Source organism: Leucopleurus acutus (genome assembly GCF_964270905.1).
Source record: "Leucopleurus acutus genome assembly, chromosome: 21".
Lineage (NCBI taxonomy): Eukaryota > Metazoa > Chordata > Mammalia > Artiodactyla > Delphinidae > Leucopleurus > Leucopleurus acutus.
Window position 1 is genome coordinate 30,586,774 of NC_139163.1, and position 27,243 is coordinate 30,614,016.

Consider the following 27,243-nt stretch of genomic DNA (forward strand, 5'->3'; position numbering starts at 1 on the left):
ATTGATATTAATAGTAACTTTAAAAATTAACCAACCTGGGGACCTTCAAGATGGTGGAGGAGTAAGCCATGGAGATCACCTTTCTCCCCACAAATACATAAAAAATACATCTACATGTGCAACACCTCCTACAGGAAACCTACTGAACACTGGCAGAAGACCTCAGACTTCCCCAAAAGCAAGAAAATCCCCACGTACCTGGCCGTGTGCTTGACAGGGTCTTGGTGCTCCGGTTTGGTGTCAACCAGAGCCTCTGAGGTGGGAGAGCCGAGTTCAGGACATTGGACCACGAGAGACCTCCTGGTCCTATGTAATATCAATCAGCGAGAGCTCTCCCAGAGATCTCCATCTCAGTGCTAAGACAGAGCTCCACCCAGTTGCCAGCAAGCTCCACTGCTGGACGCCCCATGCCAAACAACTAGCAAGACAGGAACACTACCCCACCCATTAGCAGAGAGGCTGCCTAAAATCATACTAAGTTCACAGATACTCCAAAACACACCACTGGACACAGCCCTACCCACCAGAACACAGGCACCAGTCCCCTCTACCAGGAAGCCTACAAAACCCACTGAACCAACTTTACCCACTGGAGCAGACACCAAAAACAATGGGAACTACAAACGTGCAGCCTGCAAAAAGGAGACCCAAACACAGTAAGTTAAACAAAATGAGAAGACAGAGAAATATGCAGCAGATGAAGGAGCAAGGTAAAAACCCACCAGACCAAACAAATGAAGAGGAAATAGGCAGTCTACCTGAAAAAGAATTCAGAGTAATGATAGTAAAGATGATCCAAAATCCTGGAAATAGAATGGTGAAAACACAAGAAACATTTCACAAGGACCTAGAAAAACTAAAGAGCAAACAAACAATGATGAACAACACAATAAATAAAATTAAAAATTCTCTAGAAGGAATCAATAGCAGAATAACTGAGGCAGAAGACCAGATAAGTGACCTGGAAGATAAAATAGTAGAAATAATTATCGCAGATCAGAATAAAGAAAAAAGAATGAAAAGAATTGACCACAGTTTCAGAGACCTCTGGGACAACATTAAATGCACCAACATTCGAATTATAGGGGTCCCAGGAGAAGAAGAGAAAAAGAAAGGGTCTGAGAAAATATTTGAAGAGATTATAGTTGAAAACTTCCGTAACATGGGAAAGGAAGTCGTCAATCGAGTCCAGGAACGGCAGAGAGTCCCATACAGGAAAAATCCAAGGAGAAACACGCCAAGACACGTATTAATCAAACTATCAAAAATTAAATACAAAGAAAAAATATTAAAAGCCGCAAGGGACAAGCAACAAATAACATACAAGGGAATCCCCATAAGGTTAACAGCTCATCTTTCAGCAGAAATTCTGCAAGCCAGAAGGGAGTGGCAGGACATATTTAAAGTGATGTTAGGGGAAAACCTACAACCAAGATTACTCTACCCAGCAAGGATCTCATTCATATTCGATGGAGAAATTAAAACCTTTACAGACAATCAAAAGCTAAGAGAATTCAGCACCACCAAACCAGCTTTGAAACAAATGCTAAAGGAACTTCTCTAGGCAGGAAACACAAGAGACAGAAAAGACCTAACAAACTGAAAACAATTAAGAAAATGGTAATATGAATATACATATTGAGAATTACCTTAAATTTAAATAAATTAAAATGCTGCAACCAAAAGACATAGACTGGCTGAATGGATACAAAAACAAGACACATATATATATGCTGTCTACAAGAGAGCCACTTCAGACCTAGGGACACACACAGACTGAACGTGAGGGGATCGAAAAAGGTATTCCATATAAATGGAAAACAAAAGAAAGCTGGAGTAGCAATTCTCATATCAGACAAAATGGACTTTAAAATAAAGACTATTACAAGAGACAAAGAAGGATACTACATAATGATAAAGGAATCAATCCAAAAAGAAGATACAACAATTGTAAATATTTATGCACCCAACATAGGAGCACCTCAATATATATGGCAAACACTAACAGCCATAAAAGGGGAAATTGACAGTAACACAATAATAGTAGGGGACATTAACACCCCACTTTCACCAATGGACAGATCATCCAAAATGAAAATAAATAAGGAAACACAAAGTTTAAATGACACATTAAACAAGATGGAGTTAACTGATATTTATAGGACATTCCATCCAAAAACAACAGAATACGCTTTCTTCTCAAGTGCTCATGGAACATTCTCCAGGATAGATCATATCTTGGGTCACAAATCAAGCCTTGGTAAATTTAAGAAAATTGAAATCATATCAAGTATCTTTTCTGACCACAATGTTATAAGACTAGATATCAATTACAGGGAAAAAAAACTGTAAAAAATACAAACACATGGAGGCTAAACAATACACTACTAAATAACCAAGAGATCACTGAAGAAATCAAAGGGGAAATCAAAAATTACCTAGAAACAAATGACAATGAAAACACAATGAACCAAAACCTATGGGATGCTGCAAAAGCAGTTCTAAGAGGGAAGTTTATAGGAATACAATCCTACCTAAAGAAGAAAAATCTCAAATAAACAATCTAACCTTACACCTAAAGCAATTAGAGAAAGGAGAACAAAAAAATCCCCAAAGTTAGCAGAAGGAAAGAAATCATAAAGATGAGGTCAGAAATACATGAAAAAGAAATGAAGGAAATGATAGCAGAGATCAGTACATCTAAAAGCTGTTTTTTTGAGAAGATAGACAAAATTGATAAACCATTAGCCAGACTCATAAAGAAAAAAAGAGAGAAGACTCAAATCAACAGAATTAGAAATGAAAAAATAGTAACAACTGACACTGCAGAAATATAAAGGATCATGAGAGATATTAGAAACAACTATATGCCAATAAAATGGACAACTTGGAAGAAATGAACAAATTCTTAGAAAAGCACAACCTTCTGAGACTGAACCAGGAAGAAATAGAAAATATAAACAGACAAATCATAAGCACTGAAATTGAGACTGTGATTAAAAGTCTTCCAACAAACAAAAGCCCAGGACCAGATGGCTTCCCTGGCGAATTCTGTCAAACATTTAGAGAAGAGTTAACACCTATCCTTCTCAAACACTTCCAAAATATAGCAGAGGGAGGAACACTCCCAAATTCATTCTATGAGGCCACCATCACCCTGATACCAAAACCACACAAAGATGTCACACACACAAAAAATCCTCAACAAAATACTAACAAACAGAATCCAACAGCACATTAAAAGGATCATACACCATGATCAAGTGGAGTTTATCCCAGGAATGCAAGGATTCTTCAGTATATGTAAATCAATGTGATATACTATATTAACAAATTGAAGGATAAAAACCATGTTTTTAATAATCTCAATAGATGCAAAAAAAGCTTTTGACTAAATTCGACACCCATTTATGATAAAAACTCTCCAGAAAGCCATAGAGGGAACCTACCTCAACATAATAAAGGCTATATATGACAAACCCAGAACCAACATCATTTTCAACAGTGAAAAACTGAAAGCATTTCATCTACGATCAGGAACAAGAAAAGGATGTTCACTTTCGCCACTTTTATTCAACGTAGTTTTAGAAGTCCTAGCCTTGGCAATCAGAGAAGAAAAAAATAAAAGGAATCCAAATTGTAAAAGAAGTAAAACTGTCACTGTTTGCAGATGGCATGATACTATACATAGAGAATCCTAAAGATGCTCCCAGAAAACTATTAGAGCTAATCAAAAAAACTATTAGAATGGCAGGATACAAAATTAATGCACAGAAATCTCTTGCATTCCTATACACTAATGATGAAAAATCTGAAAGAGAAATTAAGGAAACACTTCCATGTACCATTGCAAAAAGGAGAATAAAATACCTAGGAATAAACCTACCTAGGGAGACAAAAGAGCTGTATGAAGAAAACTATAAGACACTGATGAAAGAAATTAAAGATGATATAAACAGATGGAGAGATATACCATGTTCTTGGATTGGAAGAATCAATATTGTGAAAATGACTATACTACCCTAAGCAATCTATGGATTCAGTGCAATCCCTATCAAACTACCAATGGCATTTTTCACAGAACTAGAACAAAAAATTTCACAATTTGGATGGAAACAAAAAAGATCCCGAATAACCAAAGCAATCTTGAGAAAGAAAAATGGAGCTGGAGGAATCAGGCTCTTGGTCTTCAGAGTATACCAGAAAGCTACAGTGATCAAGACAGTGTGGTACTGGCACAAAAACAGAAATATAGATCAATGGAACAGGATAGAAAGCCCAAACATAAACCCATGTACATAGGGTCACCTTATCTTTGATAAAGGAGGCAAGAATATAAAATGGAGAAAAGACAGCCTTTTCAATAAGTGGTGCCTGGAAAACTGGACAGCTACATGTAAAAGAATGAAATTAGAACACTCCCTAACACCATACACAAAAATAAACTCAGAATGGATTAAAGACCTAAATGTAAGGCCAGACACCATTAACCTCTTAGAGGAAAACATAGGTAGAACACTCTATGACATAAATCACAGCAAGGTCCTTTTGACCCACCTCCTAGAGAAATGGAAATAAAAATAAACAAATGGGACCTAATGAAACTTAAAAGCTTTTGCACAGCAAAGGAAACCATAAACAAGACGAAAAGACAACCCTCAGAATGGGAGAAAATATTCGCAAATGAAGCAACTGACAATGGATTAATCTCCAAAATATACAAGCAATTCATGCAGCTCAATATCAAAAAAAACAGACAACCCAATCCAAAAATGGGCAGAAGACCTAAATAGACATTTCTCCAAAGAAGATATACAGATTGCCAACAGACACATGAAAAGATGCTCAACATCACTAATCATTAGAGAAATGCAAATCAAAACTGCAATGAGATATCAACTCACACCAGTCAGAATGGCTATCATCAAAAAATCTGCAAACAATAAATGCTGGAGAGGGTGAGAATGTAAATTGATACAGCCACTATGGAGAACAGTATGGAGGGTCCTTAAAAACTAAAAGTAGAACTACCATATGACCCAGCAATCCCACTACTGGGCATATACCCTGAGAAAACCATAATTCAAAAAGTGTCATGTACCACAATGTTCACTGCAGCACTATTTACAATAGCCAGGATATGGAAGCAACCTAAGTGTCCATCAACAGATGAATGGATAAAAAAGTGGCACATATATACAATGGAATATTACTCAGCCATAAAAAGAAATGAAATTGAGTTATTTGTAGTGAGGTGGATGGACCTAGAGTCTGTCATACAGAGTGAAATAAGTCAGAAAGAGAAAAAGAAATACTGTATGCTAACACACATATATGGAATCTAAAAAAAATAAAAAAGTTTCTGATGAATCTAGGGGCAGGACAGGAATAAAGACGCACATGTAGAGAGTGGACTTGAGGACATTGGGAGGGGGCAGGGTAAGCTGGGATGAAATGAGAGAGTAGCATTGACATATATACACTACCAAATGTAAAATAAGTAGCTAGTGGGAAAGCAGCTGCATCGCACAGAGATAGCAGCTCCGTGCTTTGTGACCACCTGGAGGGGTGGGATGGGGAGGGTGGGAGGGAGAGGCAAGAGGGTGGGGATATGGGGATATATGTATATATATAGTTGGTTCCCTTTGTTATACAGCAGAAACTAACACAACATTGTATAGCAATTATATTCCAATAAAGATGTTAAAAAAAAATTAACCAACCTGTCAAATACAACTAGTGTAGTTATGTAGTGTCATCCGTGTGCCAAAAGGAAATATTTTTCTGCTGCACAAACAAGATTCACATGTCCACAAGGATACCTGAACAACTGCTGTTGAGACTGGGATAGTATTTATGATTCTAATTAGTTCCTGGGCCCAATTATGGAAAGGGACATAGCCCAGACGATGATTTTTCTGAAATACACAGTAATTTTTTTACTATGCTGTTAAGGCTGATATGATGGTCAGAAGCAGTAAATTAACTCACTCATCCCTGGTTCAGTTGTGTAAAGGGACACAGCCCTGTATATGAATTATACATTACAAATGCAGACTGATAGTCTTGGCAAGAATAAAAATAAATTAAAAATTACGAGGAAAAACAAAATAAAAATATTTTAGGAGAAAATAATGTGGAACGAGGAGCCAGAAGGTTTAATGTTTTAGGGTCGTCTGGGAATTAGAGAGCCGTGGAAAGGAAAATAAACACACTTTAATGGAGGAGCAAGTACAGTGATAAAGCTTGGTTCAAAGGGCATTTAAGGATCTGGGTATTTAAGTATTGAAAGAGAAGTTGCGTGAAAGAAGGCACTCTAATAAGGCTATATACTGTATGATTCCAACTGTATGACATTCTGAAAAAGGCAGAACTATGTAGACAGTGAAAAATCAGTGGTTGCCAGGGACTGAGGGGGAGATGAATAGGAAGAGCATGAAGGATTATTAGCGTAGTACGAATACTCTGTATGATACCACAACAATAGATACATGTCGTTATACATTTGTCTAAACCTGTAGAATGTAAAACACCAAGAGTGAACTTTAATATAAACCATGAATTTTGAATGATTATGATGTGTCAGTGTAAGTTCATCAGTTGCAACAAATGTACCACTCTAGTAATACCTGCTTTGCATGTGTAGGGCAGGGGTTATATGGGAAATCTCTGTACTTTCACCTCATATTTCCCTGTGATCCTTAAACAGCTGTAAAAAATAAAGTTTTAATGGTAAAAGAAATTAGAATAAAAGGAAGATTGCCATTTATACACATTTGTAAAAGAAAGTATATTCTGAAGGAACAAATATTAATACTTTCTCATATGTATTTTCTTTTGAAAACAATTTTGATTATTTGTTTTGATTTGAATGCTAACTCTATAAGCTTGGGTAACACAAGTATTGTTTTGTCTTCCCACCCATCTCTTGGAGGACTTGTGTCAGATTTGCTGCAGGTAGCAGGTACTTGTTGTAAATGAGAAAACTATCTAGAAACCCTCTTTCAGAGGCGGGGCAGTGAATGTTATATAATCTGGGTCTCTAGGACCTTTGAAGCCAGAACAAATTTGACTTAGTTTGTGTACGATAGTGATGATAGCCTTAAGGAATTGGGACTTGTGTTGAGGAAAGGGTTTGCAGTCATGGTATTTATATGTTTGTTTTCAAAAGCAGATATGCATAAAGGGAACCCCGGAAGCTATGAGCTAACAGTGAACACTGAAGAGATCAGAGATATATAATTGGACAAGTTACTTTTTACAGTTGTTTTCAATGTGGTACATGAAACAAACCTTCTCTTATGTGTCCTGCAAACTTTTTTCGAAATGTTTATGAGGCATATTTATTGTTTTGTAAATGGTTGCTGATTTCTGCTTTAAGGATGGCATATGGAGAAACCAGAGTCTGCCCATGTGAGCATATCCTTAGTGGGTTGAAAGTAATTTTTATAATAATCATTTAGCTCTACTTTCTTTTTTATAATTATGGTAGTCTGCTTATCTTTGAGTTTCTCATATCTCTCACAAGCAATACCCACTCCTTTAGCACAGAAAATTCAATCACCTAATTGTCTGTGCAATGCTTAAGTAGTTAACAAGAAGACAATGTCCTCATTGCTCTTAACAACTTAGAAAAAATGGATGGAAACTTCAAGCCTGAAAGAGAAAGAAAACTTGGGTATCATTTATATGTGAGTTTTTTCTTATGTTTCTTTTCTCTTCCAGATAAAACCAGTTAATACACCTTGTAGGCGACCAGTTGATGAATGTGATTTTCGAGAATTCTGTGATGGGACTAATGCACACTGTGTGCCTGACACTTATGCACGTGATGGACAGAGTTGTGATTCGGGCAACTCCTTCTGTTATAAAGGACGATGTCGGTCGTTTACCAGACAGTGCAGAAAATTAATTGGAGGAGGTAATGACCACTATTTTCTTCTTAGTTCCTAAATCCTGATGATCCCAAGCTCTGTTATTTAATGCTATAAAACAAAAATGTAAGTGTAATTTTAAATTAAGTGTATCCTATTTGTAGGCCTAATGTATATTAGTGTTAAAGGAAGTAAAGTTTTTTTGATTCTGAGAAAAAACTTCTGAATTTATAAGGAATCCTTATTTGCACAAGGGAGAGACCTCAAGTGGCAATGCATCTTCTTGGAAGATTATATTGACAAAATAATTAAGTAATAGTCAACCTAAGAAAGAAATAGAGAATTTTATTCAAGCCAATCTGAGGATTATAACCCAGGAGATAGTCTTCCAAAAAGCTCTGAGAACTGTTCTGCCCATTAGAGGTCAAGGCACAGTTATATATGTTTTCAAGACAAAGGGTTATACATGAAAGTAACATACTGACAGTATACATAGTCCAGATCTGCGTGTAGAAGACAAGTAGTGGTTCATCGTAAACCCTTACAGGATTGAGAAAGGAATGTTATCTCCTAAGGAGTTATCTTGCTGATGCCAGGAGAACATTGCTCTTTCTGCTTTGACACATAAAGCAATGTGAGTGCAAAACGGAGTTACGTCAGGGTTTCTCCACCTCAGCACTGTGAGTATCTTAGGCCTGGCAGTTCTTTCTGTGAGGGGGTGTGGGATCCTGTGTACTTTAGCATTTTTAGCAGCACCCATGACCTTTTCCTTCCAGACACAACGCCTGCAGGCCTTTGTGGTTTTCACAGCTGGGGTGGAACTGATGCTGGCTTCTAGAGGGTGGAAGTCCGGGTTGCTACTAAATATCCTACCATGCACAAAACAGCCCCTATAAGAAGGAATTATCTGACCCCAAATATAAGGACTTACCAGATGCCATCTCATTAATTGCTTTCTGGCTGTTCTGTATTTCCACTGAGAGAAAATATTTGCAAATCGTACATCTGATAAGAAATTAATATCCAGAATATATAGAAAACTCCTAAAACTCAGCAACAGAAAACAAACAGCCCGATTCAAAAACAGGCAAATGATGTGAATAGATATTTCTCTAAAGAAGACATGCAGATGGCCAATAAGCACATGAAAAGAAGCTCAACATCACTAATCATTAGGGAAATGCACATCAAAACTATGAGATACCACCTCATGCCCATTAGGATGGCTGCTGTCAAAAAAAACAGAACACAACAAATGATGAGGATGAGGAAAAATTGCAACAGTTGTGCACTGTGGGTGGGAACGTTAAATGGCATCACCACTATTCTGTGTATGGAGATTGCTCAGATTATTAAAAATAGAATTACCATATGACCCAGCAATTCCTCTTCTGGGTATACCCAAAAGAATTGAAGGCAGTGTCTGGAAGAGATATTTATGCACTCATGTTCATAGCAGCAGCATTCACAATAGCTAAAACTTGGAAGCAACCCAAATGTCCATCAATGGATGAATGGATAAAGCAAACTGCGGTGTATATACACAATGGAATATTATTTAGTCTTAAAAAGGATGGAAATTTTGCAACAAAGTACAACATGGAGGAACCTTGAGGACATTATGCTAAATGAAGTAAGCCAGTTACAAAAAGACAAATGCTGTATCATCCACTGAAATGAGGTACTTAGTAATCAATATCACAGATACAGAAAGTAGAATGGTGGTAGCTGGGGCTTGGGGAAGGGAAGAATGGAGAGTTGTTATTCAATAGGTATAAAATTTCCATTTTAGAAGATAAAAAGAGTTATGGAGATGGATGGTAGTGATGGTTGCACAACAGTGTGAATGTACAATGAACCACTGAACTGAACACTTAAAAATAATTGGTAAACTTTATGTGTATTTTAACACAATAAAAATTTGTAGAAAACAAAACCCAATTTATTTGATATATAGTACCTACCTCTTTTAAAATTTCTTTAAAATAATCCAGCTCCATATTTTTTAAAGCTTCATTGCATAATTTCCTTACTCTGAAGCCCATTAGCAATTAGTGTTTTACCATTTTATCATCATATTTTGTATAGTTAGATCTAAATCTTTAATTTCTTGAAGCTTGGGAACTATTTCCTCCCATCCTCTGCTTTCATGAGCATCTAAAATAGAATTCATAGGTAGTAAATATATGTGGATTTTTTTTAAGCGGGGGGACAAAAAGGAAGGATCCCTTCTGCCAACACAGTGCTGATGTCACTCACTTCCGCACTTCATATGTGGCAAGTCTAGTGATCATCAACTTCTTCAGCTTTTGTTTGTCTGGAGAGATTTTGTCTCTCCTTAATTTTTTTTTTTTTTTTTTTTTCCCGGTACGCGGGCCTCTCACTGTTGTGGCCTCTCCCGCTGCGGAGCACAGGCTCCGGATGCGCAGGCTCAGCCGCCACGGCTCATGGGCGCAGCTGCTCCGCGGCATGTGGGATCCTCCCGGCCCGGGGCACGAACCCGTGTCCCCTGCATCGGCAGGCGGACTCTCAACCACTGCGCCACCAGGGAAGCCCCTCTCCTTAATTTTTTAATTGAAGTATAGTTGATATACGGTAATAATAGATGTTACAGGTGTACAATATAGCAATTCACACTTTTTAAGTTTATACTACTTTTATAGTTACCATAAAATATTGGCTATATTCCCCACGTTGTACAATATATCCTTGTAGCTTATTTTATACCTAATTTATACCTCTTAACCTCCTACCCCTATATTGACCCTGTCCCCTTGCCTGTCCCCCTGGTAACCACTAGTTTGTTTTCTGTGTCTGTGAGTCTGCTTTTCTGTTATATTCACTACTTTGATATATTTTTTAGATTCCACATATAAGTGATATCATACAGTATTTGTCTTTCTCTGACTTATTTCAGTTAACAGTGACCTCCAAGTGCATCCAAGTTGTTGCAAATGGCAAAACTTCATTCATTTTTATGTGTGAGTAGTATTCCATTGTGTGTGTGTGTGTGTGTGTGTGTGTGTGTGTGTGTGTGTGTACTCGTACACCACGTCTTCTTTATCCATTCATCTGTTGATGGACACTTTGGTTGCTTCGACAATTGTAAATAGTGCTTCTGTGAACATTGGGAGGCATGTGTCTTTTTGAATTAATGTTTTTGTGGGGTTTTTTTTGGATATATATCCAGGAGTGGAAATGCTGGGTCATATGGTAGTTCTACTTTTAGTTTTTTAGGACTTCCATACTGTTTCCCGTGGTGGCTACCCCAGTGTACTTTCCCACCAATAGTGTACGATGGTTCCCTTTTCTTCACATCCTCCCCAACAGTTGTTATTCATTTTCTTTTTGATGATAGCCATTCTGACCAGTGTGAGGTGATACTGTAGTTTTGATTTGCATTTCCCTCATGATTAGCGATGTTGACCATCTTTTCGTGCACTTGATGGCCATCTGCATTTCTTTTTTGGGAAAATTTCTATTCAGTTCTTCTGCCCATTTTTTAATCGGGTTGTTTGTTTGTTTGTTTTAATGTTGAGTTGTCTGAGCTTTTTATATATGTAGGATATTAACCCCTTATCTGTCATATCATTTGAAAATGTTTTCTCCCAGTCTGTAGGTTGTGTTTTCAGTCTGTTTATGGTTTCCTTTGCTGTGCAAAATCTTTTAAGTTTAATTAGGTCCCATTTGTTTATGTTTGCTTTTATCTCCTTTGTTTTAGGAGATGAATCAAAAAAAAATATTCCTGCGATTTATATCAAATAGTGTTCTCCCCCTGTTTTCCTCTAGGAGTTTTTTGGTATCCGTTATACATATATATTTTATTTACAGTCATCCATTGCTGAAGACTTAAATTGTTTATATATTTTGGATATTGTGAATAAAGCTGCAATGAACATGGAAGTGCAGATATCTCTTTGAGATCCTTATTTCAATTTCTTTTGATGTGTACCCAGAAGTGGGTTTGCTGCATCATGTGGTAGTTCTATTTTTAAGATTTTGAGGAATCTCATAGTGGCTTCACCAATTCACATTCCCCCTAACAGTATACAAGTTTTCCCTTTTCTCAACATCCTTGTCAACACTTGTTATCTTTTTGATAATAGCAAAAGTAAAAGGTGTGACGTGATGTCTCACTGTGATTTTGATTTTGATTTTCCTGGTAATTCATAAGGTTGAGCACCTTTTCATGTACTTATTGGTCACTTGCATGTCTTCTATGGAAAATATCTATTCAGAGCCTTTGTGCATTTTCGAATCTTTGTTGTTGTTATGGAGTTGTAAGAGTTCTCTATGTGCTTTGGATATGAATGCCTTATCACATATATGATTTTCAAATATTCTCCCCTTCTGTAGGTTTCTTTTTATTTTATTACTTGTTTCTTTTGCTATGCAGTAGCTTTTTAGTTTGACGTAGTCTCACTTATTTTTGCTTTTGTTGCTTCTGCTTTTGGTGTCACATTCAGTAAATTGCTGCTGCCAAGATAAATGTCAAGGAGCTCTTTCCCTGTTTCCTCCTAGAAGTTTTACTGTTTCATGTCTTATGTTTGAGTCTTTAGTCCATTTCAAGTTCATTTTTCTGAGCAGTGTAAGATAGAGGTCCAATTGCATTCTTCTGCATGTGGTTATGCAGTTTTCCCAACAGCATTAATTGAGTAGACTCTCCTTTCCCTATTGAGTTTCTTGGCTCCCTTGTCAAATATTAGTGGACTGTGTGTAGGGGATTATTTATGGGCTCTCAACTATGTTCCATTGTTCTATGTGTCTATTTTTGTGGCAATACCATATTGTTTTGATTACTAAAACTTTTAGTGTAATTTGAAATCAAGAAGTGTGAAGCCCCTGGATCCTTATTTTTCTTTCTCAGGATTGCTTTGGCTATATGGGGTCTTTTATGGCTCCACAAAAATGATAGGATTGTTTTTTCTATTTCTGTTGAAAAATGCCATTGGAATTTTGATAGGGATTGCATTGAATCTATAGACAGCTTTGTGTAATACAGACATTTAAATAATATTAATTCTTCCAATACATGATAATGGGATATATTCCCATTTGTTTGTGTCTTCTTCAATTTCTTTCATCAAAACCTTGTTTTCAGTGGACAGATATTTCACCTCCTTGGTTAAATTTATTCCTAAGTATTTTATTCTTTCAAATCCTTTTGTAAATTGGATTGGTTTCTTTGTTTCTTTTTCTTTTTCAAATGTTTAGTTATTAGTGGGCAGAAATGCAACTGTCTCATATATGTTTTGTATCCTGTAACTTAAACAAATTTGTTTATTCTAAGAATTTTTTTGTAGAGTCTTAAGATTTTCTGTATATAAGATCATATCATCTGCAAACAAGGGCAATTTTATTTCTTCCTTTCTGATTTGGATGCTTTTCAATTTTTGTCTTTCCGAATTGCTCTAGCTATGACTTCCAGTGCTATGTTGAGTAGGACTGGTGAGAATGGGCCCTGTTGTCTTTTTCCTGATCATGGAAGAAAAGTTTTCAACCTTTCACCACTGAGTATGACGTTGGCTGTGAGTTTGTCATATATGGCCTTTGTTGTGTTGCAGTATGTTCCTTCCAGTTCCAATTTGTTGAGAGTTTTTACCATGAGAGGATGTTGTATTATGTCAAATGTCTTTTATGCATTTATTGAGATGATCATATAATTTTATCTTTCGTTCTATTCATGTGACATATCACATTTATTGATTTCCATTCGTTGAACCAACCTTGCATCCCAGAGATAAATCCCACTTGATCATGGTGAATTATTATTTTAATGTGATATTGAATTTGGTTTGCTAATATTTCTGAGAAATTTAGCATCTGTATTTATTGGGGTTATTTGGGTTACTGGTCTGTAATTTTCTGTATTTATTGGGGTTATTGTGTTATTGGTCTGTAGTATCCTTACACTTTGGTTTTCGTAGCAGGATAATGCTGGCCCCATAAATTGAGTTTGCAGGTGTTTCCTTCTCTTCAATCTTTTGGAAGAGTTTGAGAAGGATGGACATTCATTCTTCTTTAAATGTTTGATATTCACCTGTGAAACCACCTGGCCCTGGGCTTTTCTGTGTTGGAAGTTTTTTGAACCTCCTTATTTGTAATTAGTCTGTTCAGATTTTCTATTTCTTCATGTTTCAGTCTTGGTAGTTTGTATTTGAAGATTTTATCCATTTTTTCTAGATTGTCCAGTTTGTTGGTTTATAATTGTTGATAGTAGTCTCTCAAGATCCTTTGTACTCTGTGGTACCAGTTGTAATATTTTCTCTTTAAATTCTCATTTATTTGAGCCCTCTCTTTTTTCTGATTTAGTCTAGCTAAAGTTTTGTCAAATCTTTCTTTTCAAAAAACTAGCTCTTCATTTCTTTCTATTATTTTCTGGTCTCTATTTCATTTATTTCTGCTCTGATGTTTGTTATTTCCTTCCTTCTGCTAACATTTGCCTTAGTTTGTTATTTTTCTACTTCCTTGTTAAGTAAAGTGAGGTTCTTTATTTGAGATCCTTATTTTTCCTTAATGTACCATTTGTTGTTGTAAGCTTTCTTCTTAGAACTGCTTTTGTAGCATCCCAGAGATTTTCATATGTTATATTTTTGTTTGTTTTAAGATATTTCTTGATTTCTTGTTTGATTTCTTCTTTGACACACTGGTTGTGCAGGAACATATTGTTTAATATCCACATATTTGTTAATTTTCCAGCTTTACTTCTCTTATTGATTTCTAGTTTTATACCTTTGTGGTCAGAAAATATAATTACTATGATGTCAGTCTTCTTAAATTTGCTAAGCCTTGTTTTGTGACCTAACACTGCTCTATACTGGAGAATGTACCATGTGTGCTTGAGAAGAATGTGAATTCTGCTGCTGTTGGATGGAATCTTCTGAATATGTTTGTCAGATCCCTTTGGTTTAATGTATGGTTCATGTCCAACGTTTATTTGTTGATTTTCTGTCTGAATGAACTATCCATTGTTGAAAGTGGTGTGTTGAGTTCCCCTACTATTATTGTATTTTTGTCTATTTCTCCCTTCATATCTGTTAGTATTTGTTTAATATAGTTAGGTGCTCCATTGTTGAGTGCATATATATTTATGATTGTTATATCTTCTTGATGAATTGACCTCTTTATCATTACATAATGACCATCTTGGTCTCTTGTTTCTATTTTTGCCTAAGTCTATTTTGTCTGATGTAAATATAGCTACCTTTGCTCTCTTTTGGCTTCCACTTGCATGGAATATATTTTACCATGTCTTACTTTTGACATTCTGTGTGTCCTTAATACTCTACTGAGTCTCTTGTAGGCCGCATAATAGGGTCTTTTTTTTTTTCTATCCAGCCACCGTATGTCTTTTGACTGGAGAATTCAGTTCATTAATGTTTAAAGAATTACTGTTACTTAAGTCAACTAATGCCATCTTATTTGTTGTTTTCTGGGTGTTTTGTGTTTTGTAACTCTATTTTTCTTTTATTCTTTTCTTTTTACCTTCTTTTGTAAATTAATGATTTTCTATAGTGGTATACTTTGATTCCCTTCTGTTTATCTTTTCTGTATCTACTTTAAGTGTTTGCTTTGTGGTTACCATGAGGCTCACATAAAACATATGATAATTTATCTTTGATCACATTAAAAACTCTATCCTTTTATCCCCTTTCATGTTTTCGATGTCACCACTTACATTTTTTTAAAATTGAGGTATAATTGAAATATGATATTATATTAATATCAGTTGTGCAACATAGTGATTCAATACTTTTAAATATTGCAAAATGATCATAATAAGTGTTGTTAACATCTGTCGCCATGTATAGTTACAAACAATTTTTCTTGTACTGAGAACTACATCTTTTCATATTGTGTACCCAATAAAAGTTGTTGAAGCTATAGCTATTTTTAATACTTTCTTCCTCCAACTTTTATATTAGAATCAAGGAGTTGACACATCACCATATTACAGTATTAGAGCATGCTGAATCTGACTATATGCTTGTTTTTACCAGTATGTTTCACATTTTCATTTGTTTTAATGTTACTAATTAGCATCCCTTTACTTCAGCTTGTAGAACTCTTTTCAACATTTCCTGTAAGACAGGTTTAGTGGTGGTGAATTCCCTCCATTTTTGTTTCTTAGGGAAAGTCTTTATTTCCCCTTCAATTCTGATTAACAGCTTTTCTGGTTAAAACATTCTTGTTTGACAGTTTCTTTCTCTTAGCAGTTTTAATAGATCATCCCATTCTCTCCTGGCCTACAAAGTCTCTACTGAGAAATTTAGATATCCTTATGGGAGTTTCCTTGTATGAGAAAATTTTTTTCTGTTGCTGCTTTTATAATTATCTCATTGTCTTTGGTTTAGACAGTCTTATGATTATGTGCATTGCAAAAGATTACTTTGAGTTGAATTTTGAGGTGATCTATTAGCTTTATAAACTTGGATATCCAAATCCCTCCCAGGCGTGGGACATTATCATCCATTATTTCTTTAAAGAAGCATTCTATCCCTTCCTCACTCTCTTCTCCTTCTGGGACTGCAATGATGTGTTTGTCATTTCTTTGACGGTACCCCATAGGTCAGGTAGGTGTTCTTCATTCCTTTTCATTCTACTTTTTGTCTCCTCTAATTCAGTAATTTATTTTATTTTATGGAAGTATAGTTTATTTCCAATATTATGTTAGTTTCAGGTATACAATATAGTGATTTTATTTATTTATTTATTCACTCATTCATTTATTTTTGGCTGCACCATGTGGCACGTGTTATCTTAGTTCCCAAGCAGTGATCAAACCCATGCCCTGTGCAGTGAAAGTGCAGAGACCTAGCCCCTGGACTGTCAGGGAATTCCTGATTTTATATTTTTATAAATTATACTCCATATAAAGTTATTATAAAATATAGGCTACATTTCCTGTGGTATATGTTATATTCATATATTTTATTTATTTTTATACCTTGTAGTTTGTAACTGTTAATCCCCTTCCTATAATTTGCCACTCCTAAAATCCTCTCTCAACTGGTAACTAGTTTGTATCTGTGATTCTGCTTCTTTTTTGTTACAGTCATTTGCTTGTTTTATTTATTTATTTTTTTGATTTCACATGTAAGTGAAAACATACAGTATTTTTCTTTCTCTATATGACTTTCACTAAGCTTAACCATCCAGGTCCATCCATATTGTTGCAAATGACAAAATTTCAGGAGATAGAGTGAAGTTTATAGATCATGTTCTCCAACTATAAAAATCTGTGTAATTGCTAAGGAGAATTCCCTTGTCAATTAAACGTAGCGACAACAAAAGATCTCAGTTCTTATTACATGTGATTAAAATGAGCAACACTGCCTACCTCTAAATCATCAAGTCAAAGTGATGGGGCAGCTTTAAATATCTTCTAATTTTTCATGATCTTAAAATTAGATAGAACTATTTTAAATGGCCAAAGTAGATGAACATTCACATCCTTCCTAATTTTAAAATTCAATAGTTCTGGTTTAGTGATTGTTAGGTTACTAGGGAACACAGCTGAGGACTCTAGTGTGGAATAGGAAGAGTTAAATGAAATGCTCTTTGGGCTTCTTATCAATATTGCATTATAAATCCCATCTCTTTCCTCTTTTTTTTGTAGTAAGAGCAAACTTTATTTTCACATTTGGTAGATAACTAAGGCAGAGCATAAACAGTTTAGAGGAATAGAGAGGCAATGACTGCTTATTTTTCTAATAGTATATAGCCATTTGAGTAATTAATCTTGATCTATCCCCAGCAACTTTTTAATGCGAGGTAGTTATAAACCTTCCTAGGGATAACATTATAATTTCCAGACTGGGTCTGTTATTTCTATCATGATAATTGGAATTGTGTGTTGTAATTTACTTACTTAAGTTTCTTTTTTTCTTTTAGCATCTAGAGGTGCTTCATTTGCTTGTTTTGAGGAAATAAATTCAAGAGGAGATAAATTTGGAAACTGTGGCCGAAATTTTTGTCATTACCCGTATGTATTTAGAAAATTATAATTTTGTTTGGAATGTAGGTTGTATATTGCTAAGATTCTGGAACATATTATGTACAAGCTAAGATGCCATTTTATAACAAGTTTTCTCTTGTTTCATGATCTGAGCTGAACAGTATTACCTATTTCCTACAAACAACATGTTTTCAGTGTCTATAATGTTAGAATAATGACCATAAAAATCACCTGTGTTTATTGATGGGCTGAGGTAGGCATTGTGTTAGTTCCTTTATATTCATTATATATTTATGCTATATATTATAAATATATGTTTATATACATCAAATATTTGTAGTTAGAATTATTTATCCCATTGTACTAATGAAAAAAAATCAAAGACCAATGATCATTTGCTCAAATTTCAGAAGCTAATATAGAACAGATCATGGCTGTCAGATTGCAAAAATGATTAATTTTTCCCTTGCTACATTTCTGCACAAAACAAAAAGAGCCACATCATACATGAGTCAGTGTGCTCAAAAAAATTTACTTAGAGAAAATTTTTGAAATGTGGATTTAAGTTAGTAAAATACTTTAAAAATTTCGCTATATCAGCAATCTACATTATTTCTGTAAATAATAAGAAACTTTTCTTCTTCATTATGCTTCTAGCCATGTGTTATGTGGAAAATTAGTTTGTACCTGGCCTCACAAAGCTTTAGTAAGACGCCGAAATTTATCTGTGATTTATACACATGTACGAGATGACCTGTGTACATCAACATTTCTAACCACAGAGAGGACACCTAGAAATACACTGTCCACAATTGAAAACCCTGAAGACAGAGATCAAACATTTGTAGAAGATGGCACTGTGTGTGGTCCTGAAATGGTAATTATAACTAAATATTTTAAGTGTTTTAAAAATTATTTTTTATGCTTGTACTCATTTTGCCAATATACCAACCAATGCATTTTAAAACAGCCTTATTGAGGTATCATTTGCCATAAAATTCACCCATGGTAAGTGTACAATTCATTGCTTTTGATTAATTTATAGAGTTGCACAACCATCACCACATTCAGTTTTAGACCATGCTATCGACCCCCAGATTTCCGTGTTGCCCATATTGAACACCTCACCGCTAAGCAACACCCCTATTATTAACATCTAACAACAGTATGGTACATTTGCTATAATCAATGAAGCAATGTTGATACATTATTTTTAACTGAATTCCATGCTTCATTCGGATTTCCTTGGCTTTTTACCTAGTGTCCTTTTGCAGGATTCCACTCAGAATACCACAGGACATTTATTAAGCTCCTCTTGACAATTTCTCAGAATTTCCTTGTTTTTGATGGCCTTGACATTTTGGAGTAGAACTGGTTGATATTCTGTAGAATGTCCCTCAATTTGGATTTGTGTAATGTTTTTCTTGTGATTAGATTGGGTTTATGTGTTCTTGGGAGGAAAATGCACAGGTAAAGTGCCCTTTCATCATATCAAGTATATGTGCATGTTGACATTAACCTTGATTACCTGGCTGAGGTAATGTTTCCAGATTTCTCACTGTAAAATTACTCTTTTCCCCCTCTTTCCATTTTGCACTTTATTGAAAAAGTCACTATGTATATACCAGACTTAAAAAGTAGGAAGTTATGTTCCGTCTTATCGAGGGCTCGGGATCTACATACATTTTTTATTGAGGTGTAGTTGATTTATGATATTATAAAAGTTTCACGTATGCAGCAGAGTGATTCAACATTTTTATAGATTATACTCTAAAGTTATTATAAAATATTGGTTATAGTCCCTTTGCTTGTATAATATATACTTGTAGTTTATTTATTTTACATATATTCTTAATCACCTGTGCCTCTCTTTCCCCTCCGCACTTCCCTATCCCCGCTGGTAACCACTAGTTTGTTTTCTATACCTGTTTCTGTTTTGTTATGTTCACTCATTTCATATTTTAGATTCCATATATGTGATAATATATAGTATTTGTCTTTCTCTTTCTGACTTATTAAGTGTAATACCCTCAAGGTCCATCCATGTTGTCACAAAAGGCAAAATTTCACTTGTATTTATGGCTGAGTACTACTCTATTGTATATATGTACCACATCTTCTTTATCCATTCATCTGTTGATGGACACTTAGGTTGCTTCTGTATCTTAGCTATCATAAATAATGCTGCTATGAGTACTGGAGTGCATATATCTTTTTGAATTAGTGTTTTCATTTTCTTTGCATGTATATTTAGGTATGGAATTGATGGATTACATGGTAATTCTATTTTTAGTTTTTTGAAGACCTGCCATACTGTTTTCCACAGTGGCTATAGCAAAATACATTCCCACCAACAGTGCACTATGGTTTCCTTTTCTCCACACCCTCTCCAGCATTTATTATTTGTAGACTTTTGATGATAAACATTTGACGGGTGTGAGGTGATAATCTCATTGTGGTTTTGATTTGCATTTCTCTGATCATTAACAATTTTTTACATTTATTTTTTAATTTTAATTTTATGGGAGTATAGTTGATTTACAATGTTGTGTTAATTTCAGGTGTACAGCAAATTGATTCAGTTATACATGTACATATACTCATTCTTTTCTTAGATTCTTTTCTTGTATACGTTTTCCCAGAATCTTGAGTAGAGTTCCCTGTGCTACACTGCAGATCCTTGCTGGTTTTCTATCTTATATATAGTAGTGTGTGTATATTCATCCCAAGCTCCTGACTTATCACTCCCCACCATGTTTCCCCTTTGGTAACCATAAGTTTGGTTTTGATACCTGTAAGTCTGTTTCTGTTTTTCAAATAAGAATTTGTTTCATTTTAAAAATTAGATTAGACATATGAGTGATATCATATGATAGTTATCTTTCTTTGTCTGACTTAGTTCACTTAATATGAAAATTCTCTAGGTCCATCCATGTTGCTGCAGATGGCATTATTTCGTTCCTTTTTATGTCTGAGTAATAGTCCATTGTATATATGTACTACATCTTCTTTATCCATTTTTCTCTAGATGGACATTTAGGTTGCATCCAAATCTTGGCTATTGTAAATAGTGCTGCAGTGAACATTGGGGTACATGTATCCTTTCGGATTATGGTTTTCTCTGGATATATGCCCAGGAATGGGATTGCTGGATCATATGGTAGTTCTACTTTTCATTTTTTAAGTAGCTTCCATACTGTTCTCCACAGTGGTTGTACCAATTTACGTTCCCACCAACAGTGTAGGAGGGTTCCCTTTTCTCCACACCATCTCCAGAATTTATTGTTTGTAGACTTTTTGTTGATGGCCATTCTGACCGGTGTGAGGTGATACCTTTTGTAGTTTTGATTTGCATTGCTCTGATAATTAGTGATGTTGAGCATCTTTTCATGTGCTGTTTGGCCATCTGTGTGTTTTCTTTGGAGAAATGTCTATTTAGACCTTCTGTCCATTTTTTATTGGGTTGTTTGCTTTTTTGACATAGAGCTGCATGAGCTGTTTGTATATTTTGGAGATTAATCCCTCATTGGTAGCTTTGTTTGTAAATATTTTCTCCCATTCTGTGGGTTGTCTTTTCATTTTGTTTATGGTTTCCTTTGCAGTGCACAAGCATTTAAGTTTAATTAGGTCCCATTTGTTTATTTTTGTTTTTATTTCCATTACTCTAGGAGAGGGCTCAAAAAATATTTTGCTCTGATTTATGTCAAAGAGTGTTCTGCCTGTGTTTTCCTCTAAGAGTTCTATAGTATCTGGTCTTATATTTAGGACTTTAATCCATTTTGAGTTTATTTTTGTGTATGATGTTAAAGAATGTTCTAATTTCATTCTTGTACATGTAGCTCTCCAGTTTTACCAACACCACTTACTGAAAAGACTGTCTTTATTCCATTGTATATTCTTGCCTCATTTGTCATAGATTGACCATAGGTGTGTGGGTGTATTTCTAGCCTAAAGGAGACAGTAGAGAAAAATGTTCCAGACAAAGGAGCAAAATAAAAACCCACAAGAACAACTAAATGAAGTGGAGATAGACAAACTACCTGAAAAAGAATTCAGAGTAATGATAGTAAAGATCATCCAGGATCTCAGAAAAAGAATGGAGGGACAGACCAAGAAATTACAAGAGATGTTTAACAAAGAGCTAGAAGATTTAAAGAACAGATAGAGATGAACTATACAATAAGTGAAATGAAAAATACACTAGAAGGAATCAATAGCAGAGTAACTGAGGCAGAAAAACGAATAAGTGAGCTGGAAGACAGAATGGTAGAAATCACTGCCACAAGACAGAATAAAGAAAAAAGAATGAAAAGAAATGAGGGCAGTCTAAGAGACCTCTGGCGTAACATTAAATGCACCAACATTTGCATTAAAGGGGTCCCAGGATAGGAAGAGAGAGAGAAAGGGCCTGAGAATATTTTTGAAGAGATTATAGCCAAAAATTCTCTAACTTTAGCAAGGAAACAGTCACTCAAGTCCAGGAAATGCAGAGAATCCCATACAAGAGAAACCCAAGGATTAACACACTGAGACACATATTAATGAAACAAATAAAAATTAAAGACAAGAAAAAATATTAAAAGCCACAAGGGAAAATCAACAAATAACACACAAGGGAACCCTGATAAGGCTATCAGCTGATTTTTCAGCAGAAACTCTGCAGGCCAGAAGGGAATGGCTCTGCATATTTTAAATGATGAAAGGGAAAATCCTACAACCAAGAATATGCTATCCAACAAAGCTCTCATTCAGATTTGATGGAAAAATCAAAAGTTTTCCAGACAAGCAAAAGCTAAGAGAATTCAGCACCACCAAACCAGCATTAAAAAAATCCTAAAGAAAATTCTCTAGGCGGAAAAGAAAAGGCCACAACAAGAAAAAAGAAAATTATGAATGGAGAAGCTCACCATTAAAGGCAAACATAAAGTAAAGGTAGGAATTCATCCACACACAAATATGATATCAAAACAAGCAATTGTGAGAAGAGGGGAGTACAAATACAGGATATTGGAAACGCATTTGAAACTAAGAGATCAACAATTTTAAACAGTCTGGTATACATATAGACTGCTATATCGAAACCTCATGGGAACCACACAACAAAAATCTACAATAGATACACAGACAAAAAAGAAAAAGCAATCTAAGCACATCACTAAAGATAGACATCAAATCACAACACGAGAACAAAAGACAAAGGGAGAAAAAAGACCCCCCAAAAATCTAAAATAGTTAATAAATGGCAATAAAATATACATATCAATAATTACCTTAAATGTACATATATTAAATACTCCAACCAAAAGACCTAGAATGGCTGAATAGATATAAAAACAAGACCTATATATATGCTGTCTACAAGAGACCCACTTCAGATCTAAGGACACATACAGACTGAAAGTGAGGGGATGGAAAAAGATAATCCATGGAAATGGGAATCAAAAGAAAGCTGGTGTAGCACTATTCATACCAGACAAAATAGATTTTAAAATACAGAATGTTACAAGAGGCATAGCAGGGACAGTACATAATGATCAAGGGATAAATCCAAGAAGAAGATATAACAATTGTAAATATATATGCTCCCAACATAGGAGCACCTCAAAATATAAGGCAAATGCTAACAGCCATAAAAGGAGAAATCGACAATAATGCAATGATAGTGGGGGATTGTAACACCCCACTTTCATCAATGGACAGATCATCCAGACAGAAAACCAGTAAAGACACAGACCTTAAGTGACACATAGACCAAAGGGACTTAATTGATATTTATAGAACATTCCATTTGAAAGCAACAGAATAAACTTTCCTCTCAAGTGCTCATGGAACATTCTCCAGGATAGACCATACCTTGGGTCATGAAGCAAACCTCAGTAAATTTAAGAAAATCGAAATCATATCAAGCATCTTTTCTGACCACAATGCTATGAGACAAGATATCAATTACAGGGAAAAAAAACTGTAAAAAATATAAACACATGGAGGCTAAACAATATGCTACTAAATAACCAAGAAATCACTGAAGAAATCAAAGAGGAAATCAAAAAATACCTAGAGACAAATTACAATGAAAACATAATAATCCAAAACCTATGGGATGCAGCAAAAGCAGTTCTAAGAGGGCAGTTTATAGCAATACAAACCTACCTCAAGAAACAAGAAAAATCTCAAATAAATCTAACCTTACACCTAAAGGAATTAGAGAAAGAAGAACAAACAAAACCCAAAGTTAGTAGAAGGAAAGAAATCATAAAGATCAGAGCAGAAATAAATGAAATAGAGACAAAGAAAAAAATAGCTAAGATCAATGAAACTAAAAGTTGGTTCTTTGAGAAGTTAAACAAAATTGATAAACCTTTAGCCAGACTCATCAAGAAAGAAAAGCAGAGGACTCAAGTCAATAAAATTAAAATTAAAATTGAAAAAGGACAAGTTACAACTGATGATTATGAATTTTCAGCATCTTTTTATGTGCCTGTTTGCCTTCTGTATGTCTTCCTGGGAAAAATATGTATTCGGGTCTTCTGTTCATTTTTTAATTGAGTATTTTGGGTTTTTGATATTGAGTTGTATGACCTGTGTATATATTTTGCATATTAATCCCTTGTTGGTCATATCATTTGTAAATATTTTCTCCCATTCAGTAGGTTTTCTTCATTTTGTCAATGGTTTCCTTGCTGTGCAAAAGCTTTTGAGCTTAATTAGGTCCTGTTTGTTTATTTTTGCTTTTGTTTCCTTTGCCTTAGGTTACAGACCAAAAAAAATTATCACTACAATTTATGACAAAGAGCATTCTTTTATGTTTTCTTCAAGAAGTTTTATGGTTTCCAGTCTTACATTTAGGTATTTAATCCATTTTCAGTTTATTTTTTGTCTATGGGGTGAGAAAATGTTCTAAATTAATTATTTTACATGTAGCTGTCCAGTTTTCCCAACATCACTTATTGATGTCTTTTTACCATTGTCTATTCTTGCTTCCTTTGTGATAGATTAATTCACCATAAGTGTGTTGGTTTACTTCTGGGCTCTCTATATGGGTCCATTAATCTTTGTGTCTTTTTTATGCCAGTACCATATTGTTTTGATTACTGTTGCTTTGTGATATAGTGTGAAATCAGGGAGAGTTATACATCCTGCTTTGTTCTTTTTCTCAAGATTGTTTTGGCTATTTGGGGTCTTTTGGGGTTCCATATACATTTTAGAATTATTTGTTCTATTTCAGTGAAAATATGTCATGGGTATCTTGATAGGGCTTGCATTAAATCTGTAGATTGCTTTAGGTAGTATGGACATTTTAACAATATCCTTCCAATCCGTGAACACAGTACATCTTTCCATCTGTTTGTATTGTCGTCAGTTACTTTCATCAGTGTCTTACAGTTTTCTAAGTACTGGTCTTTTACCTCCTTAGTTAGATTTATTCCTAGGTGTTATATTATTTTGATGCAACTGAAATTGGAATTTTGAAAAAAAATTCTCTGATAGTGTATAAAAATGGGGCAGATTTCTGTATATTAGTTTTGTATCATGCATCTTTACTGAATTAGCTTTAGTAGTTTTTGTGGTATTTTTAGGGTTTCCTATACATAATATCATGTCATCTGCAAACAGTGACAGTTTTATTTCTTCCTTTTCAATTTGGATTTCTTTTATTTTTTTCTTGTCTGATTGTTCTGGCTAGGACTTACAATACTATGGTGAATAAAAGTGGTGAGAGGGGGCATTCTTGTCTTGTTCCTGATCTTAGAGGAAATGGTTTGAGCTTTTCACCATTGAGTATGATGTTAGCTGTGGAATTAGCATGTATGTCCCTTATTACATTGAGGTATATTCCTTCTATTCCCACTTTGCTGAGAGTTTGTATTATAAGTGGCATTGAATTTTGTCCATAGATTTTTCTGCAGGTATTGAGATAATCATATAATTTTTATTCTTAAATTTGTTAATATGTGTATCACATTGATTGAATTGTGGGTATTGAACCATTTTTGTATCTCTGGATTACATTCCCACTGCATCATGGTGTATGATCCTTTTCATATATTGTTGGATTTGGTTTGCTAATATTTTATCGAGGATTTTTGCATCTATGTTTGTCAGTGATATTTCCTTGTAATTTTCTTTTTCGTGTGTGATATCTTGGTCTGGTTTTGGTATCAGGGTGATACTGGCCTCTTAGAATGATTTTGGGTACATTTCTTTCTCTGCAATTTTTTAGAATAATTTGAGCAAAATAGCTGTTAACTCTCTTACAAATGTTTGGTAGAATTTTACTGTGAATCCATCTAGTCCTGGACTTCTGTTTGTTGGGAGTGTTTTTAAATTACTGATTCTGTTTCATACTGGTAATTGGTCTGTTCAGATTTTGTTTTTACCCCTTATTCAGTCTTGGGAAATTGTACATTTCTAGGACTTTGTCCATTTCATTGTCATATAATTTTTGGAATATCTTTTATGATCCTTTGTATTTCTGTTGTATTAGTTGTAACTTTTTTTTCCATTTCTGGTATTATTGATTTGGGCCCTCTCTCTTCTTTTTCTTGATGGGTCTGGCTAAAGGTTTATTAATTTTGTTTCTTTTTCAAGGAACCAGCTCTTGTTTCATTGGTCTCTTCTATTGTGTGTGGGGTTTTTTTTTTTTGTCCCTATTTTAGTTATTTTGGCTCTGATCTTTATGATTTCACTCTTTCAAATAACTTTGGATTTTGTTTGTTCTTCTTTTTCTAGTTCCTTTAAGTAACTAAAGGAGTTTAAGTTGTTTAAGTTAAGTTGTTAAGTTGTTAAGTAAGTTTAAGTTGTTTGAGATTTTTCTTGTCTCCTGAGGTATACTTGTATCATTATAATTTTCCTTCTTAGGACTACCTTTGCTGCATCCCATGGATTTTCAATTTTAGTGTTTTAATTTTCGTTGTCTCCAAGCATTTAAAATTTCTTATTTGATTTCTTCAGTGATACATTTTTGTTGTGTAGCATATTATTCAGGCTCCACGTTTGGTTTTTTTTTTCCTCATAGTTAATTTCTAGTCTCAATCACCTTGTGGTCAGAAAAGATGCTTTATATGATTTCAACTAAATTTACCCGGACTTGTTTTGTGGCCTAGTATCTTTTTTTTGTGGCATGTGATCTGTCCTGGAGAATGTTCCCTGTGCACTTGAAAAGAATGTGTATTCTACTGCTTTAGATGGAATGTTCTATATATATCTATGAAGTCTCTTTGTTTTAATGTGTTATTTAAGGCCAGTGTTTCCTTACTGATTTTCTGTCAGTATGATCTCTTCATTGTTGTAAGTGGGCCGTTAAAGTCCCCCACTATTATTATGTTACTGGCAATTTCTCCCTTTATGTCTGTTAATATTTGCTTTATGTGTTTAATTGCTTCTATGTTGGGTGCACGCATATTTAAAGGT

At 34.7% G+C, this 27,243-nt stretch overlaps 1 protein-coding gene across 1 annotated transcript in view; it reads left to right on the forward strand.

Moving 5' to 3' along the window:
- The window catches only part of LOC309977715 (disintegrin and metalloproteinase domain-containing protein 5-like), a 130,139-nt gene that overhangs the window by 72,672 nt on the left and 30,224 nt on the right, over positions 1-27,243 (forward strand). Inside the window, exons 14-16 of the mRNA XM_082864005.1 lie at positions 7,726-7,921; positions 17,769-17,859; positions 18,490-18,709. Coding sequence (XP_082720131.1) covers positions 7,726-7,921; positions 17,769-17,859; positions 18,490-18,709 — 507 coding nt within the window. The remainder of the gene's footprint in view (positions 1-7,725; positions 7,922-17,768; positions 17,860-18,489; positions 18,710-27,243) is intronic.